Raw genomic sequence first — 10,324 nt, forward strand, 5'->3', positions numbered from 1 at the left:
GAGGCTGACGGGGGTGGGTGGGGGGGTGTCACTGTGCTATTTCCTCAGGTCAATCGGCCTGGAAATATGTTGAAAACATTTTCTTCAACCATACAAACAGGCTTACAAATAGGAATTCAGGATTTCATTCACTTAACTCTTTCGTTTTTTCACTCAGCCTTCTTACTAAACAAATATGAAAAGTATTGTTTTCATCAGGTAGGGAGGGCCCTCGTGAGTGGCTCAGGTTATTTGAGTCAGGAAACCTGAGAGAGACTATATTGCTGAGGTAACTGAAAGTCAAATAGGTTAATAATCAAATTTTATGCCGTAAAGATGGGCTACACATGCTGCAGTGACAAACTCCAAATCGCACTCAAGGCCCAGGTAGATCCATCCAAGTGATCTTCAATGTTTTCCCTGCATTTTCTCAGGTTTCCAGAATGCTGGGTTATACAACATGTTATAACCACCAATGCTGCTGCTCCCACATGGCAGCAGAGAACAGGGCATTTCAGACAGTGCACTTGCCCTTATCTCTTTCTACGCAGGTCACAGACCAGCTTTCATAAGGCCTCTTGGATTGAAATATTCACAGACACACAAAAGTAACAACAACTGTAAAGCCTATGAGAAGACACCTGCCATTGACCATATGGGGGCCAAATAGACATAGCTTGGACAATAATAAGAAGTGTCTTGGTCTCTCAGTGGCTTGGTGAAACCACAAAGAGATGGCTCACCTCTAATCTCCTAGTTAAAAGGTTTTACCATCATCCACTCATTTCAGATTTTATTGTTGAGTGTCTCTATTGTGTGCAGGAACAGAGTTCTTCAACATATCATGTATGTTCATGATTATAGCATCTATGAGGCTATGACGAGATGCCAGGATAAATATGTAACTTATACATATGTTGTCCCCTCTAGTAGATACCTGGGTTCTTGGCTCTAGTTTATAAGCACTGGTAGCTTGAAAAGGTCAAGCACACCATTAAGCCTGAATTAAGAATATCCAGAAGATAAGAGTGATTGAGAATGTCCTGAACTTAAGCAACTCAGTTTTACATGGAAGGAATTCAGGACGAAGATAAAAGATCCTAAACCTGCAAACATCACAGTGCGCCTCACTGTCAGTTCCTGATGGGAAGTGGGCTGGTTGAGAACCAAGAGCTGATCTGAGAATATACTATTGAACTGAGCAGGGCTTCCCTAAGGAGCTGCTGTGGTTGTCACCCTCCACACCTGGAAGGACCCTAGGCTGCTCCCAGGATGTCGCCTGACAAGGTGAGGTTCATAGCGTCTCCTGAGAGGTCAGAGTGACGCAGTGTTGGCTCCATGTGGCACCCAGGCTACTCCCCTAAGGACCAAGCTACTATGGGTGGGGTAAGGCTAATGTCATTTATTGCACATGTTCACCTCTGCTCATGTAGGAGTGGGGGAGAGGTCTCTGTGCTCAGAAAGGGTTAAAACCTGGATTTTTTTTTTTTTTAAAATATTGTCCTTAGTTTTTGGTTTTCGTTGGGCTGTGTCTACAGAACCCAAATGGCCCTTCTTACTTGCTCTCTGTGCTGGAGAGCTAACCAGACCCCATGATGAGGTGAATCTAAAGCTTCCCCTAGGGCTTGGGGTCTCCACAGTCCTTTCCTTCAACACCACAGGCCACTTCTCTTCTTCCTATTGAGTTAGGTATGTCATTTCCACTGCACTCGTGTCAAAGAAATAGGTTGCCTTACATGCTGGGGTGGGAAGTGGTCACTTTTAGAGGGACTGACAGACCACCATGACCTTGCATGGGTCCCAATGGCCATACTGTGCTGTGTGGTCCACCCCCAGGCCTAGTCTCTTGGGCCAGGCCGATTCACTTCCACAGGAATTTTGACCTGATATCAAGCAAGAGTTTCTGATCTCTGTGTGACACATGACTCTGTGCTTGGGCACTGAGAGCCAGAAGCAGAAGCAGGTGGTGGGAAAGGGAGGAAGAGAGGCGAAGATGCACAGAGGCGGAAGCAGGGAGGCTGCACAGCGCTGTGTGTACCCGCAGTCCTTGAGCCACCTCAGAACTCTTCATTCTTGGGAAATATCCCTCCCTGGGCTTAAACCACATCCACTGCTTTTTCCTTTTTCATTTGTTATGAAATACCTTTGTCAGCTCCCTGGCGGATGGTGTCCAGGTGTGACTTCTGAATTGAAGATTATTTGCTCAACATTGGATAACTGACATATTTCAGAAGCTGCCAAAACCTGGGCCTTTTTTTTTCAGTAATTTGAACAAGGTCTCAGCAGAGAGACTGAGCTGAGTGCTGCTGGGAGGTGTGGTCCTTGTTTTCCTTTTTTAAACCTATCGATAATCACTTTATTTATTTAAATTATTTTTCATTTTTAAATTATAGCTGACATACTGTATTATATTAACTTCAGGTGTACATCCTGATTAGTCATTACATAACTTACTAAGTGATCATCCCAATCAACCTCGTACCATCTTACACCATAGTGATTAGATGTGGCTTTTTGTTCTCAGACCTGCTGTCCTACATCTGAGGTGTGGCTGGGGAATGTTGGGAAGAGGGATGTGGGAACAAAGGAGGGCTGGTTTCCTTTCTTGTTGCCTCTCCTATGAGCCTGTGCTTCATCCAGGTGTCCTAAAATTTCTTAAGCACGAGTGTCATTAAAGTCAACTGGTACACAGAGGCCTTTGGCCCAGAAGTTGACAGGCAGCAAGTGTAAGGGTTGGGATCATATGACCTTTCATGTGATCAAGTTGTAGCCCTGACACACCTGGGGCCTTGAGCAAGTCTCCCATCTCTGAGGGATGAGGAGGAGAAACTGGCAGGTGGCTCTGAGGTGGTGAGGGGGAAGAACCTCTTGGACAAGGCAAGGGGAAGGCTGGGGGTGAACCTGAGGGTGGCTGGACCCTCTGTTCCTGAGATCTCAGCTGGAATGGGTATTATGAGGTGGGACTCCCTCCCATGAGCTGACAGGCAGTCACAATGACAGGGTAGAATGAGGTGCTGGTGTGCAGGGATGCAGAGGAGGCTACTCAACTGGGCCACACAGTCCTGCCAGGTCAGCAGATGACCTGCCAGGTCAGACCACGGTGCTGTGCTCCTTCTGGGGCTCAGGTCTTGAGGCAAGGAGCAGTCACCGAACCTCCCAGCCCTGGGGCTCCCGCTAGCATCGGCCAGAGGAGTCTGGGGCTCCGGGAGAGGTCCTGAGCAGGAATGAAATGTGGGTGCCAGGGATCTGAGCCCTGGACAGAACTAGCTAATCCCTGGAGCAGGGTAAGGAGGGGAGAGAAGGGAGAGTTAAGGCTTGAGCACATCTCCATTAAGTGGTCAGGAAGAGGAGGAGGGGCTAGCAAAAGGGATGATAAGGAACTGCCCTTAGGGAACACCAAAGCAAGAGGAGGAAGAGTGACAGAGGAGGGAGTGACAGAGTAGGGAGTGACAAGCTGGGTGGACAGTTTGAGGAGGCAGAGGGCTGAGGAGGAGCCTTTGGGTTTTGGGACCTAATTTGATCCCTTGCAATTGGGAGAGCAGGCTGGCCCCTTCTCCTCCTGACAGAGCAGGCAGTGTGTGAAGCTAGCTGTGTACTTTATTCTGAGAGAGGAGTTCCATGGGAGCCCTTGGCTGGCCTCATCCCAAGGCTCTGTGCAGAAGCCCGGCCACAGAGCCCTCAGCTCTTCATTTTCATGTGGGCAGCACAGGGGAGGGCTCAGAACTCGCAGATCACAAGGCGCGGCTGTTCACAAGGTATGTCGTTCCACTTGCCATTGTTGAGGATCTCCACACAGTCCTCATTGCCGCCCTTGTTGTTGGGCTCCCCGGGGTTCCACCTGGAATAGCCCAGGGGCTCCCCTCCTGGGTAGACGAACATGCCCTCCCTCTCGGAGTCAGTCATGCTCAGTAACGCAGCACCCTTGTTCTCAAACTCAACCAACTCTTGCAATGCTTTGTTCTCAGCTGTAGAGCGTGGGGAGGGCAGCTGCCCCCCAGCCTGTGCGCACACTTGCTGTGCCTCCTGGAAAGGTTTCTCAAAGCCTGCTGACTTGAAGACCTTCTGGCCAACACGTCGACCACTGGGGAAGAGCTCCACTAGGAGGAGAGGACAGTCAGGTTAGGGTTCTGGGGGCACTTGCCAAAGCTCCATGCCTCTGAAAACTTTGAACTCCAACCAGAGCCCAGGACCTCAGAACACCCGGGGAGACAAAGGTGAGACCCCTGGCTCCTTGGTGCACTCTGGGAGGTGGATCGCCTGTCTACTTACAGGTGAGAACCCTGGGCTCAGAGAGGGGACCTCAACTTCATTAACCATCCCATGTAGAGTTGGGGGGTCACCTTTATCTGATCTCACAGTAAAGCTGAGACATGCTCTTTCTATCTCACCCCATGTTGCATGGCAGAATCGGTTTCCCAGTTCCTGGGCAGGACTGGAAAGCTTTGGCATAGTGTGGCCTCTAAGAGCTATAAATAAGGAAGGAGCTCCCTCTCCTCTCACTGGGACCCTGTGTAACAGCAGGACATGTGGCATTCGCAGCCATGTATGGATGTGGGAAAGAAGAGGGGAGGGTGGGCCCTCTGAGGGCAGCCATGTGCTAATCTCTGCACTGAGTGCAGCCCAATGCTGTCACCTAGCTGTGCATGTGGGTGAGGCTAGAGGGCTGGGAGAGAGGCCGAAGACAGCTGAGAGGTGTGCATGGGCATCAGGGACAGGAGAGAGTCGGTGCTGGAGAGAGCCCTGTCTGGAACCCAGAGGGCCAGGTGTTCAGCTGGGTTTGTGCATTGATCTGGCTAGAGTCCCAGGTGGCTGTGATGGTGAGGGTTGCCAGCCCACTGAGCTGGTATAGGGGCCACAGCCTGCTACATGTCCCTTGTATCTGCTTCCAGCTCCTGGAACATGTGGCTGCCCTGCTCCGTCCCACCCTACGCTTATCCTCAGGTCCTGCCCCATCCCAGGTCCAGCCCATCATCCAAACCCACTACCATCCTAGAGCCCCTGATCCTAGGACCAGCCTGCCTCAGGCCCCGCCTGGGGCCTGCCCTTGGCAACGGGTTCAGTCCAGGCACTCACCGTTCTTAGACTGAAGAAAGGCTCCCTGAAGGCGTCCCACCTGCCCCTGCAAGGCCTCCACCTGCTGCCTCAGAGCAGCGATGTCTGCAGGAGAGAGGGGCCCAGTGAAGACCACTCCCTCACAGCCAGGCCTCGGCTCAGAGTCCAGGTCCCAAGGAAAGGGTGCTCAGTGACAAGCTTTCCTGGGGGAGGGGAAGGAGCTGGGCCCCAGCTGGCCCTCCTGCCCTTGAGTTCCATGAGGCTCTGTTGTGAGCACACTGTGCCCTGGGCAGGTCCTGGCACCCCACTAACGCTAATCCAGATGACATTTCACAGCAAAATCTAAGAATCTGGGAGATTACTATAGGGGATTGGGGGGGATGGGGAATTGCCTGTCCCTCAAGTAATTCCCATCTCTGGGCTATTTGATGCTCAAAGCTCTCTGATGAGCTGGGAAGAGAGCTGAGCTGTCCCAGTGACCAGACGGGAAGCTTCTTAGGCTTGAACCCGCGTACCGGGGCTCTCTAGGTAGAATCTCATCTTCCTGCCTTCAGTCCAACAACCTTTCCTGCATTCACAACCTCACCCCGCCCCCTCAATGGGCTGACCACTGAGCAGTGGACCCCCTTCCCTCTGCATCCTGATTGGGCCCCAGAGCTAGGGGAGGTGACCTTACCTGGAAGTCCACTCTCTCCTTTTGGTCCTCTCTCCCCAGGAGCACCTCTGTCCCCCTTCAGTCCCGGGAGGCCCCTGGCACCTGGTGGTCCCGGTGGGCCTGGGGGTCCTACAGGCCCTGAGATCAGACAAGAAGAGGAGAGTAAGCTCGGCACACATGTTCCTGCATTTTCCCCTCCCAGCATATGGACTGTGCTACTGTCCAGCAATACACCCTCCCACGTACAGTCTGTCCCAAAGCCAGCCACGCACCCTCCCTGTGCACTACTGTCCCAGCACCCAGCACCCAGCACCCGGCATTCCCAGGATGCAGATCATCCCTGCTGCTCACACCCCACTCTCCCCAGTTACAGAGCTCAAGCCCAGCGAGGCACCTCCTTGCACAGACTCCCCATGCCCAGTGTTGCAGCTCTGAGCTGGCGGGTGATGGGGGAGGAACAGGCATCCACAGCTTCAGGTAGACACAGGAGAACCGAAGGCCTGCCCCAGCTTTGCCCATCACTCACCTGTTGGCCCTGCATTCCCAGGGGCTCCAGGCTCACCAGGGGCACCTTGCACTCCTTTGAGACCTGGGGGGCCTCTTGGCCCTACATAGCCCTGCATGCCTGAGGCACCAACTTCTCCTGAGGAAGGAACAGATTGGGATAAAGGCTGCTGAGAGTGTGTGCAGCATGGGTTATTTCCTCAGCTCCACGTGGAGAGGGAGATCTGGGGGGCTGTGCACCCCACTGTCTGGGCTCCTCCGATGTGGGGGTGTGGGGGGCAGGGGCCACAGCAAGGCCTGCCAGAGGTGAAGGCCTGGCTTCCCTGGCACCCTGAGCATCCTTAGGTCACATCAGGGATTGCCATTGTCATTCCTCCCTCTCCCTTCCGAACCACCACTCACCAACCTCCTACCTTTGGGCCCAGGCTCTCCTTTGGGGCCTGGTGTGCCTTGGGGTCCTACATTCCCCTTCATTCCTGAGGGACCCTCTCTTCCAGCCGGCCCAGGTGCACCTGCAGGTCCCGGAGGTCCTGGGAAAAGGAACAGCCAATCAGTCCACTCAGTCTTCTCCGAAGGGGGAGAGTGTGAAAAGGCGAGAGCAGTCATAGAGGTCAGACAACAGCACCATCCTACAGATGCTGCTGATTATGGCCTTCCCCGCTTGAACCCAGCGCCACCTGCAGGGCACCCTCCTTCCTGGGTGGTATGTGCATCCTCCAACATGGCCTAGAGGCAGGCATTGCAGTCCCCACCCACTGCTCACCACGTGGCCCCGAGTCTCCCTTCGGTCCAGGTTCTCCATCAGGTCCGTTGTCCCCTTTGGGCCCAACTGGGCCAACAGGTCCAGGCATCCCCCTTGGCCCTGGAGCTCCTGGTGGACCTGTAGCAGCAGAAGAAATGGGCATAAACCTGGCCCGGGTCCTAGGAGGAGCCAGCGATGCAGGTCCTGTTTCTTCAGGTTCCGCAGGTGTAGACATTCCACCTCCACACTCCTCAGTCCAGTGGTGACCCAGGAAACGGGTAAGCACAACCCCATTTCACAGGCGAGGAAACAGGCCTGCCAGAACTGGAGGGGGTCAAGCCAAGGACGGTTTGACTACCATGCAGTGCACCCTGCCTGCCCCCAGGCTGCAGAATTTCAGCAGGGGATCTGCCAGCTTTCACCCTGGATCATGGACTCCAGGATCTCCCCTTCCTAGGACCAGACTTTATATCAGAAATGGTCCCTGACAGGAGTCACCAGGGAAATGCAAATCAAACCGATGAGATATCATCTCACACCTCCTAGAATGGCGACTATTAAAAACACAAAAGAGCACAAGTGTTGCTGAGGATGTGGAGAAGAAGAACCCCTATGCACTGCTGGTGGGATTGTAAATTGGTGTGGCCACTACGGAGACCAATCTGGAGTTTCCTTAAGACATTGAAAAGATAATATTTTTTAAAAGTATGACCCAGCAATACCACTTCTGGGTTTTATCCAAAGGAAATGAAACACTAATTTGAAAAGATATCTGTACCCTCATGTTCATTGTAACATTTTTTATAGTAGCTAAGAGATGGAAACAACCTAATAGTGTCCATAATGGATGAATGGATAAAAATGTCACACACACACACACACACACACACACACACACTGGCATACTGTTCAGCCATAAAAAGAATCCTACCATTTGCCACACATAAACGGATCTTGAAGGAATTATGCTAAGTGCCATAAGTCATACAACTTAAGACAGATACAGTGTGATCTCACTTATATCTGGATTTGAAGAAACAAAACAAAGAATTCATAAATGCAGAGATCTGATTATTGGGGGTTGCATAAGATGGTATCTGGGTGGTGGGAAAAATGGGTGAAAGTCAAAAGCTACAAACATCCAGTTATGAAATATGAGTTCCCTTTCCTTCTCTATGTAGTGTATTTAGGTAAATCCTATAGGAAGTGGTTATAGGGTTAAGCCTCGAACTAACCTGCTGGTAAGTGGAGAACAAGTCCCAGCTTAGAGGGCACAGTCTTCTAAGCATAAAGCTTGATCTTGTGGGAGTGACAGCAAGTGCTGCCAAAACAAGTGAAACCTACAAGAACATTGTAAATTACCTTATTTACCCCTAACCTTAAATAAAGATTTCAGCTTTGCAGTCTGGATCTGTTCTGTGGCCCCAGTCAGGCACCAAAGATCCACCCAGACCCAGCTTTTTCTCTTTCTCTATCATTTCTCCATCCTTTGTCGCCCCCACTCAGGCTCGCTGAACCCTTGGCTGCGCTGGTGCAGCACAAAATCCTTTGATCAGGCCGGAGTGTGGGGCTACAGGGCCTCATCTTTGCCTACCTCTCATGCAGTAGAATTTAGTTACATATTAACACACTGCCCAAAAACAATTCCACCACAATGAGCAATTGTAAGTGCCGCAGCTTGGTTTTAGAGGACCCTGAATACCAGTCATTTACCCACCATTTGCTCATTCTAGGGGTGAGAGGGATCAGAAGGTCCTAGGGGAGGAATCCCGACCGCTAGGGCAGGGGCAAAAACACCTCGGGGCTCAGGGCAGCCTGTTATTTGCCAACTGGTAATGAGGCATTTCAGGTGGACTGAATGTCCAGGGGACCTCTTCCCCAGGAAGTGGGCTTCCATTTCCAGGGCTTCCACAGCAGAATGCCCAGAGTTGCTGAGTTGGTTACAATTCCATACACACCAGGACAAGCCCATGGTCCCAGCTCTACCTGGATCCCCCTTCTCGCCCTGGGGGCCCTCTCTCCCATCGCGTCCATCACGACCAGGCAGACCATTCTCCACAGGGCCACATATGACCAGGGTGCAGGCATCACTCAAAGGTTTCTGGGAAACTGTCGTCATCTCTTCTCCCCATGACCTTGGAGGCTGTGTGAGCAGGACCAGCGCTGAGAGGAGGAGAAGCATGGCCTTCAGGGGGAGACAGAGAGAGAAGGACATGCTCTTGGTTCCAGGACACGGCTTAGCGCTTATCCCACCACCCAGAAGTCAGAGAGGCACTTTCCTACCGCTTCACCCCTTCTGTGGGATCAGGAGCAGCAGGACTCCCAAAGCACCTTGAAACAAGGTGGCCATACAGTCTGGCCTGGGAGGGCATGAGTTACCAGCTGAACTCTGACATGGGTTATCAGCAACATCTACCTCTTTTCAGAGCCCCGTTTTGTCCCTTCTAGTGACTTCACTTTCACTAGGGAACTCCTCACTGAGGCCACGTGTCACAGCAGGAGGGACTCAGGAAGTGCCTTTGGGCAGGATAGTCCCCCTCTTTGAACCTCCTTCTCCCTGTCTGAATCAGTAAGGTAGCTGGGAAGATCCATTTCCTGTCACTTGTACCCAAGCATGGACTAGCACTGGCGGTTTCAGTGTTTGTCTGGAAAGGAGCCAGAATGCTCAGTGCCATGTGTCCTAACACAAGATGGGCACATGGCTACATGTATGCCAGGTGGTCTGCTATTTACGTTGTCTCCATGTAGAAAGATCCAGAAGGAACCCAGAAAAGGTTCTCAGAATAGCAGGAGAGACCCTGGGATGCCTAGAGTGCTGGCCCTCCACCTGGGACCACTTGGGAGAGGGGCCTCGTGGAGGAGGACATGTGAGGTGCGCTCTGTCAGGGAGAGGGTGGTTTCGGTGTAGGAAAAACAGATGTTCAATAGTGTCCAGTGACATGTGAGAGGGACTCCGCAGCTAAGTGAGGTCACGGTGGGTGCAGGACCTGGCCACTCCCAATGGTGGGCTTCTTTCCTCTTGAGAGAACTGTACAGTTAGGAGTCAGGAAAGCATGCATGGGAGTTGCAGAGATTGGGAACAAGCCTGAGGGATGGAGCAAAAGAGAAGGAATTGCCAGGCAACCTGAGGGGGAGGCCGTGGAGGACCTTCCTGGCACAGAAGTGCTTTCTTCTTCACCTGCTGGTGGTTCTGGGCTGTGGAGAAACCTGTTTGCATCAGTTCTTTCTTATTCTGAGTTTAGCACATCCTCGGGCATTATAGGAGTCTCTAAACAGCCTGCAAGCTCACAGGCCAGCAGCGTGGCTCTTGCTGGGGCAGAGGCTCTGCCAGGAGCAACAAAGCATCCAGCCTGAGCCACAGCATTACCACAATTCAAGGGCCCTGAGCCCAC

At 52.2% G+C, this 10,324-nt stretch overlaps 1 protein-coding gene across 1 annotated transcript; it reads right to left on the minus strand.

The window, feature by feature from the left end:
- Positions 1–2,090: 2,090 nt before the first annotated feature.
- Positions 2,091–9,114, minus strand: LOC311632807 (uncharacterized protein; the record flags this gene model as incomplete). Its single annotated transcript, XM_084904684.1, has 7 exons — positions 2,091–4,076; positions 5,053–5,136; positions 5,708–5,824; positions 6,213–6,329; positions 6,604–6,720; positions 6,954–7,070; positions 8,919–9,114. 7 exons carry the CDS (start codon positions 9,112–9,114, stop codon positions 3,697–3,699), a joined length of 1,128 nt encoding a protein of 375 aa, XP_084760810.1. The 3' UTR covers positions 2,091–3,696.
- Positions 9,115–10,324: the final 1,210 nt, after the last annotated feature.

The sequence above is a fragment of the Pipistrellus hanaki genome (assembly GCF_964339955.1).
Source record: "Pipistrellus hanaki genome assembly, chromosome: 14".
Classification (NCBI taxonomy): domain Eukaryota; kingdom Metazoa; phylum Chordata; class Mammalia; order Chiroptera; family Vespertilionidae; genus Pipistrellus; species Pipistrellus hanaki.